Source organism: Stegostoma tigrinum, chromosome 18, assembly GCF_030684315.1.
Source record: "Stegostoma tigrinum isolate sSteTig4 chromosome 18, sSteTig4.hap1, whole genome shotgun sequence".
NCBI classification, from domain to species: domain Eukaryota; kingdom Metazoa; phylum Chordata; class Chondrichthyes; order Orectolobiformes; family Stegostomatidae; genus Stegostoma; species Stegostoma tigrinum.
The window spans coordinates 42,173,962-42,192,331 of NC_081371.1; the positions used below are offsets into that span (position 1 = coordinate 42,173,962).

At 41.0% G+C, this 18,370-nt stretch overlaps 1 protein-coding gene across 2 annotated transcripts in view; it reads left to right on the forward strand.

Moving 5' to 3' along the window:
- Window positions 1–18,370, forward strand: part of lrriq1 (leucine-rich repeats and IQ motif containing 1) — a 220,694-nt gene that overhangs the window by 62,824 nt on the left and 139,500 nt on the right. For both annotated transcript variants that reach the window (XM_059652467.1, XM_059652466.1), the window contains one exon: window positions 2,004–2,131. In XM_059652467.1, the coding sequence (XP_059508450.1) occupies window positions 2,004–2,131 (128 nt within the window). The remainder of the gene's footprint in view (window positions 1–2,003; window positions 2,132–18,370) is intronic.

Below are 18,370 nucleotides of genomic sequence, written 5' to 3' on the forward strand. Positions count from 1 at the left end.
CACACACTAAGCTGTGTGTCATACAATAATGTTCCTTGGCATGTATTCGTCCTGTTGATGTGAATTTGGTTCCATTTAAAAAAAGAGAAAGTTCAGAGTCTTCTGGTAATAGTCTTTGCACAAATACATCTATAACAGGTAGACTTATCCAGGCACATACCTCCTCTTTGACTCTCTTTCGGTCATTCTATTTTCTTTCTCCATTCCGTTGTGTAGACTTTTCCGCCTGTGAGATTTCTTAAAAATCTAACTCCAGATTCTGACAGCTTAACCTGATTATGTTCCATTTCTTTTAAAAGCCAACAATTCCTTGGAAAAGCTGAAGAGACTTGGAGCTTTGGCATTTTTTCTTAGCCCCTCAGTTTTTTTTATCAGATTTCTCCCTTATCTGATTTGTGAGTTTGATGGTTGCCAGGAAAGGCAAAGATCTGGGTGCTGCTTTATATAGAGTTCCTGGGAGGTCTAGTGGTTAGGATTCGGTGCTTTCAACGCTATGGCCCAGGTTTGATTCCCAGTAAGGGAATGTGAATTGGGGTGGCACTGTCGCTTAGCGGTTAGTACTGCTGCCTCACAGCGCCAGGGACCTGGGTTTGTTCTGGCCTTGGTCACCTGTCTGTGTGGAGCTTACATGTCTCCCCATGTCTACGTGGGTTTCCTCTGGGTGTCCCAGTTTCTTCCCATAGCTCAAAGATGTGCAAGCTAGATGGACTGGCCATGTTAAATTGCCCGTAGTGTTCAGGGATGTGTAGGTTAGGTGCATTCGCCATGGGAAATGCAGGTTTAGCGGGATGGGTCTTGTTGGGATGCACTTTGAGGGTCAGTATGGACTTGTCGTGCCAAATGGCCTGATTCCACACTGTGGGTATTCTATGATGATAGCAGCTGTTGGATAGTGGAATAATATTTTAGAAAGAGACAGTCAGGAAGAAAGAGACATATTTGAAATTAAACAGCACAGGAGCAACATGGGATGGAATACACATGTGAAGACGTGCTCCAAACACTTTTCCCTTTTGAAATGCAGAATTTGGCATTGGTTGGATGTTTGAAAAACTATTCAAAAAGAGACAGTTAAGATTATAATCATGCTGCCAGGTGAAGTAGAGGCAGAATGGTTGCCTGCGAATAAGAATAAATTGGATCTGTTCCACAAGCTACAGGAAAGTAAAATGGTTACGAGTCAGAATAAATGGACTTGAAATGAAGCATCACTACAGATAGCTGAGCTATTAAGATAGAAAGGTGAACCAGGCATAAAGCAGTCCCAAGCGAGAAGATAGGGTTTTGAAAATAGTGATGATTGATGCTATCACCTGGTGATAGAAGGACAGCTGGTAATAAGAGCGTGACTGACATGTTCTTCCTTTGTAAATATTGCCCAATAAATAATGATACAGGAAATGTGAAATAAACAGTCATAAAATGTGTGCTGTTACATTCAATTGTTCACCTGCCACATTATGCTTCATGGGCGCAGTTGTTCAGAAAGAAAGAAATAAAATTTATTAAAGCCGTACCCCATTTTCACTTTCTAGGTTGACCTGATCATTAGAACCAAAGCCACTACTGGTCCAGACTGCTCTATATTGCCTTAATCACATCAAGTCTTGGATTGGGAGAGACACCAGCTCTTTAAGCTCATTTTCTGATAAACTGAAATCTACACTTACCTAGGAATGCACTCTTCCCTCTCTACTCATTACTTTAAAATTGTACACCATTTAATATTGCAATAATAGCTACAATATTATCTGGAGCTTTCATCTGGGTAGGAATTGTCTTGGGAGCAGAAATTTGCCTGGTAACATGTGGGTTCATTTTTGTAGAAATTGACCAGGTGTTTGTGCAGTGTGATTGCTGGTTTAACTCGCTGAAAGGACAAAGACAGTGGACACTTATTCAATGATAAACAAGTATATAGAAAGTATGATTGCAGCAGTTGCTTTGTACAATAAAAATAATAAATATGCTATTTTCCAGAATACTCTTCCTCTTTTCTGCAGCTTCCCAGGTTTGGAAATCATGTGTTACTGCGCGAGTTATATCTGGATGATAACAGCATTTCCTCTCTCAAGATGATGTCTGAATACTGGTTACCAATGCTTCAACATCTCTCTGTTTCCCAGAACAGGTATGTTCTAAAATTACAAGAACTATAAATATATTCACAATGTTCTAAAGTTAAGTTTTATACATCTGGTGCATAGAGCTGTATTTTACCTTTTTATTGTACTCAGTTCCTTCATGCATTGGATAACGATTGTTAACAATATATCTGTTCTCAATATAGTAATCGATGTTAAGTGTAGTAATTGTTTTGAGGCATTTCAGTTAGGACCCTTGTTATAAAGAAAGAGCACCCTTTTTTACTCTGTGCTTTGCTCGTTGACAATTTTCTTTTGTACACTGTTCACAAACCTCAAACTGCTGGTACCATCTACCTCCAAGATTAAAAACAGAAATTGCTGAAAAAGCTCAGCAAGTCTGGCAGCGGTGACGAAGGGTCACTCAATCTGAAACGTTAACTGTGATTTCTCTTCACAGATGCTGCCTGACTTACTGAGCTTTTCCAGCAATTTCTGTTTTTGCTTTTGATTTATAGCATTCTCAGTTCTTTTGGTTTTTGCCTCTGAGATTAAGTTCTATTCCAGTTGCCATGGCAGAATAGAGACTGGGGTGATTGAAGGAAGGGTTAGGAAGGAGGTTTTGTGAAATGCAGAGATGAAATCAGACCTCTGCTATTTTATTCATTACTGATCACTATTTCCAATTCTAATTTCTGTCAACTTAATTATATTTTTCACATTTTTGGCTTGGGTTTTTAACCGTAAAACAGAATGTTCTGCCAGACATTTATTTGTCACATTTACACTGAAACTGTTCCAACGGGAACCCTTTTGTTTAATTTGGAGAAAGAAAATGATGCCAGCAGGAAGTGAGGCACATGCATATCTTCTTTAAGATATTGGCGGAAAACTGCCTTTTCAGGTTATATTTAATTATAAGACAATGATGCTATGATTTAACTACAGATAGCCTGTTTCACTTGGGAGTTGCTAAATGTGAATAGTGACGAAGGATGCTGTAGGTTGCGGAGAGACATAGATAAGCTGCAGAGCTGGGCTGAGAGGTGGCAAATGGAGTTTAAAGCAGACAAGTGTGAGGTGATGCACTTTGGTAGGAGTAACCAGAAGGCAAAGTACAGGGCTAATGGTAAGATTCTTAGCAGTGTAGATGAGCAAAAAGATCTCGGTGTCCATGTACACAGATCCTTGAAAGTTGCCACCCAGGTTGACAGGGCAGTTAAGAAGGCATACAGTGTTTTAGCTTTTATTAATAGAGGGACCGAGTTCCGGAACCAAAAGGTTATGGTGAAGCTGTACAAAACTCTGGTGTGGCCGCGCTTGGAGTATTGTGTACAGTTCTGGTCACCGCATTATAAGAAGGATGTGGAAGCTTTGGAAAGGGTGCAGAGGAGATTTACCAGGATGTTGCCTGGTATGGAGGGAAGGTCTTACAAGGAAAGGCTGAGGGACTTGAGGCTGTTTTCATTAGAGAGAAGAAGGTTGAGAGGTGACTTAATTGAAACATATAAAATAATCAGAGGGTTAGATAGGGTGGATAGGGAGAGCCTTTTTCCTAGGATGGTGACAGCGAGCACGAGGGGGCATAGCTTTAAATTGAGGGGTGAAAAATATAGGACAGAATGTCAAAGGTAGTTTCTTTACTCAGAGAGTAGTAAGGGAATGGAACACTTTGCCTGCAACGGTAGTAGATTCGCCAACTTTAGGTATATTTAAGTCGTCATTGGATAAGCATATGGACCTACATGGAATAGGGTAGGTTAGATGGGCTTGAGATCAGTATGACAGGTCGGCACAACATCAAGGGCCGAAGGACCTGTACTGTGCTGTAATGTTCTATGTTCAACCTCTCTGGCAATGCATTCCATGCCCCTACCACTCTCTGAGTAGAGAACCTGGCTCTGATGTGTCCCCTATATCTACCTCCACTCACTTTAAAACTATGTCCCCTCATAACAGCTACCTCCACCCTCGGAAAAAGTCTCTGGCTGTCCACTGTATCTATACCTCTGATCGTTTTGTAAATCTCTATCAAGGTACTTCTCATCCTTCGTCGAAGAGAAAAGCCATAGCTCTCTCAACCTTTCCTAGTAATGACCCTCCCTCCGTTCCAGGCAACATTCTGGTAAATCTCCTCTGCACCTTTTCCAATGCTTCCACATCTTTCCTGTAATGAGGCAACCAGAACCGGACACAATACTCCAGATGTGGCCGAACTAGTTTTTTGTATAGTTGGAGCATAACTTCACAGCTGTTGAACACAATCTCTCTGTTAATGAAAGCTAATGCACCATACGCCTTCTTAACAAATCTATCCACCTGGGTGGCCACTTTCAGGGAACTGTGGACATGAACTCCAAGATCCATCTGCTCCTCCACACTGCCAAGAATCTTTCTGTTAACCCTGTATTCTGCTTTCAAATTTGTCCTTCCAAAATGAATCACCATATACTTTTCAGGGTTAAGCTCCATCTGGCACTTCTCAGCCCAACTCTGCATCCTATAAATGTCCCTCCGTAACCTTGAACAGCCCTCTGCACTATCCACAACTCGACCCACCTTCGTATTGTCCACAAACCTACTAATCCACCCTTCCACTCCTACATCCAAATCATTTACAAAAATCACAAATAGAAGAGGACCCAGAACAGATCCTTGTGGTACACCACTCGTAATTGAGCGCCATGTTGAATATTTTCTGTCCAATACCACCCTTTGCCTTCTAAGGGTCAGCCAATTCTGAATCCAGCCTACCTCATTTACCCCATCCCATGCCTTCTTACTTTCTGCATGAGCCTACCATGGGGAACCTTATCAAACGCCTTATTTAAATCCATATATACCACATCCACTGCTCTAACTTCATCCACTTGTTTGGTCACCTCATCAAAGAATTCAGTGAGGTTTGTGAAGCTTGATCCACCCAATAGGCTATGATAGAGAAGACAGAGGATTAGATTTGCTGCTGAGGATTGAATAGGATGCTAAAGTTTAGACTGTTTATGACGCTGAGCGATACAGTTGCTGGTGAGGCCATGGGATTGGTGTTGGGATAAAGGACAATGGCACCGATGTTTTAAATGTTAAACAAATCAACTAAAGGTCATCCAGTATTGAATATCAACCAAGAAGTCTTTGAGCAGCCAGATAGCTGCAGCATTGAGAATTAGTCAGTGTAACCACTGTACTTGTAGAAACTTGACACCATGTCTGCTGAAGTAACCGAGGGTAAGGTGTAAATGAAGAATAGGAGGGTCCTTTGACAACAAAATGTGAGACTGGATGAACACAACAGGCCAAGCAGCATCTCAGGAGCACAAAAGCTGACGTTTCGGGCCTAGACCCTTCATCAGAGAGGCTGTCTGATGAAGGGTCTAGGCCCAAAACGTCAGTTTTTGTGCTCCTGAGATGCTGCTTGGCCTGCTGTGTTCATCCAGCCTCACATTTTGTTGTCTTGGATTCTCCAGCATCTGCAGTTCCCATTATCTCTAATAGGAGGGTCCTTTAATGGGCTCTGGTGACGACTGTATAAGCTGTGGAATGGGAGGCTTTTGTTGGAAATGCTCTATGTTCAGATCAAAGTGGAAACAGGTAAAGGCCATTGAATCAAGTTAGATATCATATCAAATGTGGCAAATGAAGAAAACAGTCACTAAGAAAGCTGTCTATGACTTTAATTACAACAATTTCAGTGATTTGAGATGTGGAAAATTGACATCAAAAGTATAGATTTGGGAGATGACAGTACATTCAAAATATGAAAATAAAAGGACGTTGAAGATGGAATGTGATTTTTCAAGGTAAGGTCTTGTGGATCATTTGTACAGCAGAGGTTAATGAGAAGATTTTTGTAAGAGATGCAGGTGATATCTGCGTAGTGGGGCCAGGGGAAAAAAGGTGTAGTCTGCAGGGCCGTGAGAATGGCTGTGGGGGAGATGAGCAAAAAGCTTTAGAAAGATCGGTTTCAGAATTAGGAAAGATCAGATAAATAAGGAGTAGAGGTTACTGAGATAGGAGCTCATATCTTAGTAACAAAGTTATCAATGAGCTTCTTGTAATTGTTAAAGATGAGTTTAGAGCTGGCAGATGTTACTTGTGTATTAATTTGGTGTTTATTGTATTGAGATGATAAACATTAATTGAGGATTCACATGTTCAAATGTATAGAAAGGGATCAATGGATCTTGTGGTGCAGTGGTATTGTCTCTGCTCCTGGGCCAGGAGGCTCAAATTCAAGTCCCAAATGCTCCTTAGGTGCATAATAACAATTCTGAACAGATTGAGTTAGAAAATGTCCACAAGACTACAGGATAACTACTGGAAAATGGGGCTGGAGTCACAATGTACTTGATGACCACATGAACACGAGGGCCAAAGGACCTCTTTCTGTGCTGTAAAACCCTAGATGGGGGTCAAAGGTTCTTGCAATGCAGTGGTAGTGTCTGTACCTCAAGACCATAAGTTACAAGTCCCATTTGCCACAGGAATATATCATATCTTTTTGAGGGGGCACCATTGGCGCAAAACTGGAAATCGATTCATTAGCATACTGATCAGCATGCACTGAACCTCAGAGGACTGCAGAGTAGCTGCGCAGCTTGAAAGGAGTGTTATCCACAATGCTATTTGAGGAGGAATTCCAGGGCTTTGACCCAGTGACCATGAAGGAATATACTTCAAATTCAGGCTGGTGAGTCAGTTGGAGAGGAACTTACAGGTGGTGATGTGCATATGCATCTGCCACCCTTGACCTTCTAGACAGTAGTGGTCACGGATTTGGAGAGTGCTGCCTCAGGAACTTTGGTGAATTTCTGCAGTGCATCTTGTGCATGGTATACACTGCTGCTACTGTGTGTCAGTGAGGGAAATATGAATGTTTACGGATATGCCCTAATCACGTGGTCTATTTTGTTTTGAATTGTTCCAAGTTTCTTGTATGTTGTTGCAGCTTTATTCATTCAGGCAAGTGGTCTGTTCCATCATACTCCTTACTTGTGCTTTTTTTGTAGTGAACAGGCTTTGGGGAGTCAGGATTGCTGCAGAAATCCAAGCCTATGATCTGCTCTTGTAGGGTCAGCATATATGTGACTAGTCCAGCTCATTTGAAAGAGGGTGGTACACAGTACAAAAAAAAGCACTGCGGACGCTAGAGTTCTGAAACAAAAACGGAAATAGTAAGAGATGCTTGGTAAATCTGACAGCATTTGTAGTGAGAAAGCAGATGCAATGTTTCAAGTCCAGTGACCTATTGTCAGAACATGCTACATGATAATCAGCAGGAGGTTTCTTTGCCCGTGTTTGATCAGATTCCATGAGACTTCATCGGATCCAGTGCCCCCAGTGTTCGGGACTGCCAGGGCAACTGGCTTCTCACAGTGTGTGCCAGCATCTCTGATACAGGACATGCCTAGCTTTGATAATGATGGGATGGGATGTTGTCTGTAAGATAGAGTTCCATAGGTATGTGTGATACTGTTCCTCAACTTCTTTGTGAGATTGTAGGGGATGCGACGTGAAGGAAGTAGTGATGTAAATTAATAAGACATTAGAAAGACCAAGAAACAAGTGTTAAAATATGGGTGTGTGTGTGGAACATGACAAATCTGTATTATTTAGTTCAACTGATCTTGACCTTGAAGGACTGGTGTGAAATTTGTTTGCAGTAATCGAAGTTTAAGTGATCTTTAAAATTTTTAAGTATGGCAATCTTGATTCCTAGCCTGTAGTGTGAGTAATATGGTGTAACTTACATTGTTAAAGGAACTGAATGAATGAAAACCTGTAAGATTGTGTTCTAGATAAGATTAAATATTCAATTGATAAGGTTAAAGTTGTTCAGTTTGTAACAACTGAGCCAACGGGTTGGTTATTTGGAAACAGAGATGTTGGTAGAGATGAGATTATCATTTTATTAGTTGTGAGAGGGCTAGACAGCAGAGAAATGGCTGTGCGGATATTCCTAAGTAACCTGTTCAGACACGTAATGGTGCACCCCAGAGACTTGAGCCATCTTTCCGGTCCACTGTACCAGATGACCTGTAGATCTAGCTACATAAAATGATCAAAAACTTGAGGATGCCAAGAGATAAATGGCCAGTCTGAGGTTCGAGAAGGAAGCTTTGGCCTGTCTGGAGCTGATCATGTGAGTAGCAAACATCAAGTGAAATGTAAGGTAGTGTCCCTCAGCATGATCTCTCGCTAACTCAGGATTTAGAAAGCTGATCAACTGTTTGGAGACCAGAAAGAGAGAACTGATCATTCCCTCAGTTCTGACTCCTGGACAATCCCAGGTAAACTTGCACACCTGGATGTGTGAATGCAGATATTTCTGATCAGAGATTAGAGATGATATAGCACACCTCTGGAGCAGAGGTCTCCTGGCCCAGAGGTAGGGACAGTACCATTACACCACAGGAGCCCTAAATCTGAAAGTGTTAATTACTTTTTGAGTGCCAAATAAATGTATTATGCGTAAACAATAATTTGAGAATCTTAAGTAGTTAGTATCCAGAATAAACCTTTGAACCAAAATTAGAATATTAACTTTTAAATACATAATCATGGTAGGTTAAAAGCATCTCTCCCAATTCTGGTAATGCACCAGCAGGCTATCCATGTTCTTGCACCAGAAGTGGGCTACTCTTGCTCTCCAGGATGATACTGGCATAATGTGCAGATTTACCAAAGGAGTATAAGTCCTGCTAGAGCTTAATGTGGACCAGCAAAATCTTCTCATGGTGGATACTACATGAATTGGCGGAGAACTACATAATGTACTGGATATGGGGCATAAATTGGCTTGAGCTGGCACAAAATATGTATGAGCCTATAAAGAACAGTGCAGGATGGATGGTGGGACGTAGGTGTAATGGAGGAAATGAGGGGCCATAGAGGTCTACAAGAGTACAGATCGTCGTGAAGATTATAAGGGGCCTGAGGTGGTATGGCGAGTTTTGAGAAGATTTGTAGCTCAGGTTGAGGTTCTGGATGTGAGTTTGCTCGCTGAGCTGGAAGGTTAGTTTTCAGACGTTTCGTCACCATCTAACCAGATAAGTAGAAAGCAGGACATAACACCAGCGCTTCGTCGGAGGCTCACTGATGATGTTACCTAGAATGGTGACGAAACGTCTGAAAACTAACCTTCCAGCTCAGCGAGCAAACTCACATCCTGAGGTGGTATGGTTTGGTGTGGAGTGTTCAGGGAGTTATGAGAAGCAAGAGCGGTGTCTTTTTAGAAAACTTAAGTAAAATGGCAGCGTACAGAAGGAGGTCTTTGCCTAGTCACCTCCATATTTTATTCTAGTATCTCCCGGCCCAACCTCCAAGGTAACCAGTGATAATGGGAACTGCAGATGCTGGAGAATCCAAGATAATAAAATGTGAGGCTGGATGAACACAGCAGGCCAGCAGCTTCTGTGCTCCTGAGATGCTGCTGGTCCTGCTGTGTTCATCCAGCCTCACATTTTATTATATCCAAGGTAATCACCAATCTTTGGACTAAATATTTGACAGCTGAGAAAACACATTTAACAGCTAGGTTCGTGGGGTTGTGAATTCTCCTGCCTCTTGTCATTTGACTTGTAAACAGAAGTTCAGGCCAGATTGTCTCAATAACAATGCACTTGCTATTATAACTCTGAGTAACTAAAAGCCGCTTTGACATTTTTTCTGCCACTCCCACTTTTTTGCTGTTATAGAACATAGAACATTACAGCGCAGTACAGGTCCTTTGGCCCTCTATGTTGCACCGACCTTGAAACCAATCTGAAGCCCATCTAAACAACACTGCACTATTCCATTATCATCCAACAGCTTTGATTTTGTTATATCTAAATTCTTCCTCAAGTTCTCAACCCCCGAAAAGCTAGAGATATCAACAACAGCACCAGCAAGTCATCTGTTGAGGATTTTAGCTATGAACAAGTCTATTTTACAAGCATGTGACTTGATACACACAGAGCAAAAATACACAGGCAATTCTGACACACTTCTAAATTTGTTGGATCACGAACAGAGATCATTGTTTCACCTTCCTTCCTTTGATGAACGACTAGCAAATGTGTTAGTAATGAGTTACAGAAAGTATACAGTTTTGCGATGGTGAGTATTTGGACTGCTGTAGCTGCAGTTTGTTTTCATATACCTGTAAATACTTGCAACTATTTTGAGATTTTGTGACACTCCAATAAAATTACGATCAACCAAAATACATTGAAAACAACTAACATTGTCTTGATAGTCAGAGTAGATGTAGTACTAAAATCATTCTTTTGAAAAGATGTAGTACGTACACATTAATGGTAATCAAGTTCGAACTTTCTTTCAGAACTTCTGTTTGCAATTAAACTTGGGAAAGATCTAATTTGGAAAATCGTTGCCTACTTTCAGAAGGTTCACAACAGACACAATTGGGTTTGCATAGTTGCTCAGATGGATTATTTTCAATTATATCATCATTCTTCATAATTTTACATTGTTCCATTTCATTTTCTTTATTTATTATTTGTTACGTCTCTGGCTTGACCAACTTTTAGCTTAGGTGAACAGTTAATCCATTTCCCCACCATCACTCCTTGTAAAGTCCAAATGCAATTACGTAAGCACATATGTTGACTTTAAGCTGGACAAACAGGTTCTTAATCAGGATATATGTTCCAGTTTGGCAGGTAGTAAGCAAAGTTGCTGCATTTTTTGGGATATATTGCCAGAACATCTGACTCAATATAAAATTAATAGTGCAGCATGAGCCCATTTGATGCCCTGATTTTTTTTTTCCAGAAATTTCAGCTTAAAATTTCAGTCATGAGGAAGACCATTACCTAAACATCAAAATCATTCAATATTAAATCTTTTCAACAATGTATAACTCTACATTGTTGTAACTACTATCTTGTGCAAGTAAGCATCCAAATAGGAGGGCCTGAAGTATAATTGCTACAATATGCTTATTGACATCAAGTTGCTTAGTGTCCAGTTAACAATATGTAGTTTGTGTATTATTTTCTTTTTGTGATCATTATTTAGTAAAACAAATGCATGCAGAAATTTGGCAAGCAAAACCAATTAAATCCTTGGTTCTTCCACTTTTAGGGAATTTTTCAACAGATCTGTGACTGAAACATGAAGGACAAAAGCCCAGAACCAATTTAAAAATTGCCAGTGATTTATGTAGTGGAACTCTGTGTGTAGATCATCCCCAATTTGACAGCTAGAAAGTTGAGTTTAAACAGAAACCGATCTTTATCGGTGATGAATAAGCATTAATAAAAATGTTTTAGCCAAATTATAGGTAGATGCTAAACAGAAGTAAGAACTTTTTGAAATTCTCCTTCAATGTTCCGATTTCCAGGAAGAATTGTGACTGTATAAATCTTTGCAGTTACTTGAAAAACAACATTGAATTGCTGAGTTTTCGTTATGGTAGCAATTTGCACCTTCTTTCTAATGGAATTTTAATGTTTGTTTGTCTTAATTACCAAGGTATTATAGCATAGATATAGAAAGGTGACTAATTGAATCTATACTTTCTTTCTGTAAGAGTGCTTCAGGTGATCCATTTCATGCACTTTCCAAGTAGCACAGGATATTTCTTTCACTTTGGATGCTTATCCAATTCCCTTTGAAAAGCTACAGTTGAGCCTGGGTCCACCACACACTCAGGCGGTGTATGGCAAATGTAACCATATGTAACCATTCATTGCGTTTCTAAAACAAATCTTTCTCATCTCACTGTCCTTTGCTAACCATGCTACAACAATGCCTCTTGTTCTTGATCCTTCTACCAAGAGGTTCATTTACTATCCACTATCCCTAAAACCCTCACCATTTTGAACACCGTGATCAGATCTTGTTTTTCAAAGGTGAATGACCACAACTTCTGTAATCTGTCCATGTAACTGATGTTTCTTATCCCGGGAAGCATTCTTGTAAATATTTTCTGTACTTGCTATAATTCCTTCACATTTTCCTGATTTGTGGTGCTGGAATTTTACACATAACTCCAAATGGTGTAAACCTTATGAAAATTAACCGCTTACTTCCATGCTTCTATAAAACCCAAGGTGCTTTTTAACCACTTCTAAACCTCCATGCTACCTTAAATGTTTTGTACATACTCCACATGACTCTTCTTTCAATCCCTATAGAATTGTGCCTTGATATTCCCTCTCTTATATTTCCACTTCATACTTTGTGCATTTAATTTTATGTGCCATGAACCGTCAATTTCAACAACCAGCCCATGCCCCCTTGAAGTCTACCACCATCATTCTCTTATATTTGCTGCCAGTCTCATGTCAAAGTCTCTCCATTACCTCTCATTTACTTTCTCAGTGGACTCCCGCCCACACTTCCTTCTGTCATTTCCGTTCACTGGACAAGCAGTACCTGTGAATAAGGGAACCCCCGATTTTTGTAGGCTGCAGCATTTGCCAGGTTGCCTCCCTGTAAAGTGATTCCTTAATACTACCAGCAGTGGGATGAAGCCCACATTTGAGAGCCTATGTTGGTCTTTGAGTGGGAAGGCTGCACTTCACCTTTATGCTTCAGTTCGGGGTGTCAGAAAAGCTGTGGGGTTCTACTGTCTCATAGATCAAAGCCCCCAGTCATCCTCTGAACTCACCTTTGGTGAGGGGGAAATCAAATTCTACCCAGTGTGTGACTTAGAAGGGAAGTTGGAGTTGATTGTGCTCACACAATGTTTGTTCTTGACCTGGTTCGTGGTGGATGTTGTAGCATTCCAACCTAAGGTTGTCAAAGTAAGCTTGCTGAATTGTTCAATTTCTTCATGTTGAAAAGTATCATGCTGCAGCTACACTGTGGAGTGAAGGGCTATTATTTTGGTGGCCTAGATACTGATCGCTTCATACAGAATATTGTTGCAGCTCCACCTGTCCAAGAGAGTAGGAATATTCCATCATACTCCTGACTTGAGTATCATAGTTGGTTGAAGGTTTTGACAGGTCAGGAGGTAACCCCAAGAATGCTGGTAAGCGATGATATACCCTTGAAATTTGGAAAAGGAATTTCATGTTGAAGATGTTTGTTCACTTACACAAATGAACCTTGCATGTCATCAACCAACTGTCAGCTCAAACTGAAGACCTGAAAACTAGGGTCTTGTTTTAGATTAGCATGTACTGTTTCATTATGACAGGAATTTTGATTGGAGCTGAGCAGTGTACAATAATCAACAATCAACTCTTTTCTGACCTATTGGCCCTGCAGGGATAACTCAGGACTGTGATGCCTGTCTTTATTAGTAGGTGTCTGTGATGTTTTCTTGGACAGGCTGTGAAGAATGTATCTTCATAATTAACATGCTGAGCAGCAGCAACATTTGTCGCACAAATCTGGTTTGTTATTCACATGTATTAGAACGTAACTTTTAGTTTTTAGGAATGAACATTTCAGTGGTTAAGTAACCTGAAGTAAATGCAATTCAAATAAGCTTGGAGGTGATCACAGTTAAAAGTTAACATATCTTTGTCATAAAAGACAGAATTGATAGGAAAAAATACTTAAGTGATATGTGACCCATCTATTAACTCATTGATCGAGGCAGTGGATCCTATTATTATCTCCATGAAAGAAGTTGAAAACTGGAAATTCTGGGAGAAAGAGCCATAAAATTCGATACTTTCCTAAGTGACTTGTGATTACCTACAGCAGTCAGGGCCTTAGATAATTCACTCCACTGTTTTTATGCTAGTATGTTCACAGGTAACATGGTGCATGGAATTACTAATAATGTTGCAGCAACTGTTCATCTGGAAGTTTTCAAGTAATCAGAAGAGCAGGCTGTGAGGTTTATGGGCAGGTGGGGAGTGTTTCAGTGGAAGCAGACCTCTGGTTTTTGTTCATTTTGTGAGTGATACTGTTTACCCATTTTTTTTTCCTTTGGAGGAGAGAAGTCTTCAGTCTTCAACCCTGGAACATCAGAAAAAAGTTCCTCCACATAAAGTAGTGGTTTTGTGTTAACGATGAGAATTGAAGTTACTTTGCCAAATTTAAAACTAAAAGAATGAAAAGGTACTGGGGTCATTCAGACAGTAGTTTCTTGACATAAGACACAAAATTGACATTGAAACTTTTGTAATTGCTTCCATTAGTGAAAATGAACAAAACTGCTTCAACTGTTATTCACAGAAGAGCTCTTCCCAAATTCCCATTTGAAGAGATGTTCTTTGTCATTTAATTTTATGTAGGTGTTGCTGCTTTCTGCTTCCTATTCTCCAAGGTCTTTCTACATTCTGTAGTTGACAGTAGTATTCTGTTCTCAAACGTTTTCTCTCTACCTGCCTTCTCTGCTCTCTGACCTTATTACTTTGCCTCTGCGAGAGCATTCTCTGCTTCAGGCAGGAAATTCATCGCCAAAGATTGAAGATTTGTAGAAGCAAACTGTGTGTCCCCCACTGAAGCCAAGCTGCAGATAAAAAAAAATTTGCATTCTTCTGTGAGCTCAGTGGGAATAGAAGCTCTGATTTAGAACAGGTCAGAACTGGAGTATTTTCAAAAATATATTTCTGTGGATGTCCCCAGTTTGCATGCTGGGGAAATTGTCACAACATTGTATGAACATGTCTCGTTTTCTGCTTCAAAATCATTTTTACTTTGATAGCATTACAAATAATGTAAACATGAAATATTTGATAGTAACAGCAGTAAGAATCTATGGGAAACATGTAACAAAATAATAATTGCTTGTTTTAATCACAAGACCCAAACCTGTTGGGTTGTGCTCGCAACTTTTCATTTTGTACCATGTTCATATGACTGATTCAAGTCATCATGATCTTCGCTTGAAAATTGACTTTAACTTTCTTGTGCTAAAATGGATAATTTCCTGCTTGCAAATCTGATAGAGCAATGTCCAGATAAAGCAGTATGTGTCTTACTTGCAGAATGATGTTGCATTTTGAAACTTTTCATGATTCACTGAAGACTAACTTTTCTAGCTAATCAAAGTTAGCTTTTTGCCTCCCTGGAAACTTTGCACAGTGACACTAAGAGTTATTGTGAGAAAAACTAGATGTGGCACGGATCGGATAGTTGTGACAGTGAAAGGGAAGACCTGCATCAAGCCAAAGCTGATCAATGTGTGCTGGCAGGATTGTTCAGTGGTGAGTGACTTGCTGCCCTACCACTTATAGAACTCATGAGAACATGACGTCAGCATTTCAAGAGCTTTCTGATATCTTCTCAGCCAGTCATACGCTTCTGTAGCAATGTCATACCTCACCTGAAGCTGCTGCCCAACCATATGCTGGCAGCCTCTGAATCTACCCATCAAAGTCTACCCTTTAGGGCACCTGTGTGCAAAGGTAAGTAGGTTTCTTTTGCTTCTTGTGGGGTAGGGGTCCACAAGAAGCAGAGAAAAGGTGGATCACAGGGGCATTGCTTTCAGAGGCCACCTCTTTTCCCCATTTGTGCCATGAATTGCTCCAAGATTAGGGCAACAGAAGCTTCCATCCTCATTATCCCAGCAAGCAACCCACTTGTTTTGCCTCCTAGGAAGTCATGCAATTTGGGCAGTGGTGAGTCATAACCCATAAATGGCTGTTAATTGACCACTTGATTTGACAGCAATTAAGAAGTTAAAGTTTCAAAAGAGCTCCTTTTTCAACTCTTAATTGACGGGTAGTAAGAAGAGGCAACTTGCCCAGTTATTTCTCCTTCATGTTGCCTCCATTCACACAGGAAAAAGACAATGTTATCGAGGAGAATACTGAGATACGGGCTATTAGACTAGATGGGATTGAGGTTCACAAGGAGGAGATGTTAGCAATTCAGGAAGGTGTGAAAATAGATAAGACCCCTAGGCTGGATGGGATGTATCCTAGGATTCTCTGGGAAGCAAGGGAGGAGATTGCAAACCCTTTGGCTTTGACCTTTATGTCATCATTATGTTCAGAAGTAGTGCCAGAAGACTGGAGGATAGCAAATGTTGTCCTCTTTTTCAAGAAAGGGAGTAGGGACAATCCTGGTAATTACAGACCAGTGAGCCTTACTTTGGTTGTGGGTTAAGTGTTGGAAAGGTTTATAACAGATAGGATTTATAATCATCTAGAAAGGAATAATTTGATTAGGGATAGTCAACATGGTTTTGTGAAGGTTAGGTCAGGCCACAGAAACCTTACTGAGTTCTTTGAGAAGGTGACCAAACAGGTGCATGAGGGTAAAGCAGTTGATGTGGTGTATATGGATTTTAGTAAAGCGTTTGATAAGGTTCCCCATGGTAGGCTATTGCATAAAATACGGAATCATGGGATTGAGAGTGATTTAGGGATTTCAGTCAAAAATTGGCTAGTTGGAAGAAGACAGACGGTCGTGGTTGATGGGAAATATTCATCCTGGAGTTCAGTTACTAGTGGGGTACTACAAGGATCTGTTTTGGGCCACTGCTGTTTGTAATTTTTATAAATGTCCTGGATGAGGGCGTAGAAGGATGGGTTAGTAAATTTGCAGAAGACACTAAAGTCGGTGGAGTTGTGGATAGTGCGGAAGGATGTTGCAGGTTACAGAGGGACATAGATAAACTGCAGAACTGGGCTGAGAGGTGGCAAATGGAGTTTAATGTGGAAAATTGTCAGGTGATTCACTTTGGAAGGAGTAGCAGTAATGCAGAGTATTGGGCTAATGGTAAGATTCTTGGTCATGTGGATGAGCAGAGAGATCTCGGTGTCCATGTGCGTAGATTCCTGAAAGTTGCTACCCAGGTTGATAGGATTGTTAAGAAGGCATATGGCGTGTTAAATTTTATTAGTAGAGGCATTGAGTTATGGAGCCATGAGGTCGTGTTGCAGCTGTACAAAACTCTGGTGCGGTCACACTTGGAGTATTGCGTGCAGTTCTGGTCGCCGCATTATAGCAAGGATGTGGAAACATTGGAAGAGATTTAGCAGGATGTTGCCTGGTGTGGAGGGAAGGTCTTATGAGGAAAGGCTGAGGGACTTGAGGCTGTTTTCGTTAGAAGAAGTTTAAGAGGTAAGAGAGAAGAGGTTAAGACCCAATAGAAACATACAAGATGATCAGAGGATTAGATAGGGTGGACAGTGAGAGCCTTTTTCCTCTGATGGAGATGGCTAGCACGAGGGAACTTAGCTTTAAATTGAGGGGTGATAGATATAGGAGATGTCAGAGGTAGGTTCTTTACTCAGAGAGTAGTAAGGGCGTGGAGTGCCCTGCCTGCAACAGTAGTAGACTCACCAAGTTTAAGGTCATTTAAATGGTCATTGGATAAACATATGGATAATAATGGAATAGTGTGGGATAGATGGGCTTCAGTTTGGATTCACAGGTCGCGCAACATCGAGGGCCGAATGTCCTGTACTACGCTGTAGTGTTCTATGTTTTATTCCTGTATTCACAGAGAAGAAGATTCTGCCCTCGAGCTAATTCAGATTATTCAGTTGCCTTAGTTTACTAAACGCGTGGTAGAACATTTTTCCACTAATAGCTACAACGTAGAGGTGCTGATGAAAAAAAAACCTTTTATATGTTGAGAATGTGGAATTATATCATCACAAAAGATACATCTTTGAAATACATATGATGTGGAATGCGGTGTTGGACAGGGGTGGACAAAGTCAGAAGTCATATGACACCAGGTTATAGTCCAACAGGTTTAGTTGAAATCACAAGCTCTTGGAGCGTAGCCCCTTCATCAGGCAATGCTACCCTAAATATGCAGTTCAGATCCTTTCTTGTCCCTCTTGACCCTTTCACTGTGACCCTCCCCTCTGCATCTAAGTTTCATCCCTCTATTCATCAGGGTCTCTCCAGTGAGCCTAATATCACACCCTTTCAAGTTTCAATCCTGACAGTTTCTTTCTACCTAACCCACCCTCACTTGAATCTTAGATAATAAAATGTGAGGCTGGACGAACACAGCAGGCCAAGCAGCATCTCAGGAGCACAAAAGCTGACGTTTTGGGCCTAGACCCTTCATCAGAGAGGGGGATGGGGGGAGGGAACTGGAATAAATAGGGAGAGAGGGGGAGGCGGACCGAAGATGGAGAGTAAAGAAGATAGGTGGAGAGAGTGTAGGTGGGGAGGTAGGGAGGGGATAGGTCAGTCCAGGGAAGACGGACAGGTCAAGGAGGTGGGATGAGGTTAGTAGGTAGCGGGGGGTGCGGCTTGGGGTGGGAGGAAGGGATGGATGAGAGGAAGAACAGGTTAGGGAGGCAGAGACAGGTTGGACTGGTTTTGGGATGTAGTGGGTGGAGGGGAAGAGCTGGGCTGGTTGTGTGGTGCAGTGGGGGGAGGGGACGAACTGGGCTGGTTGA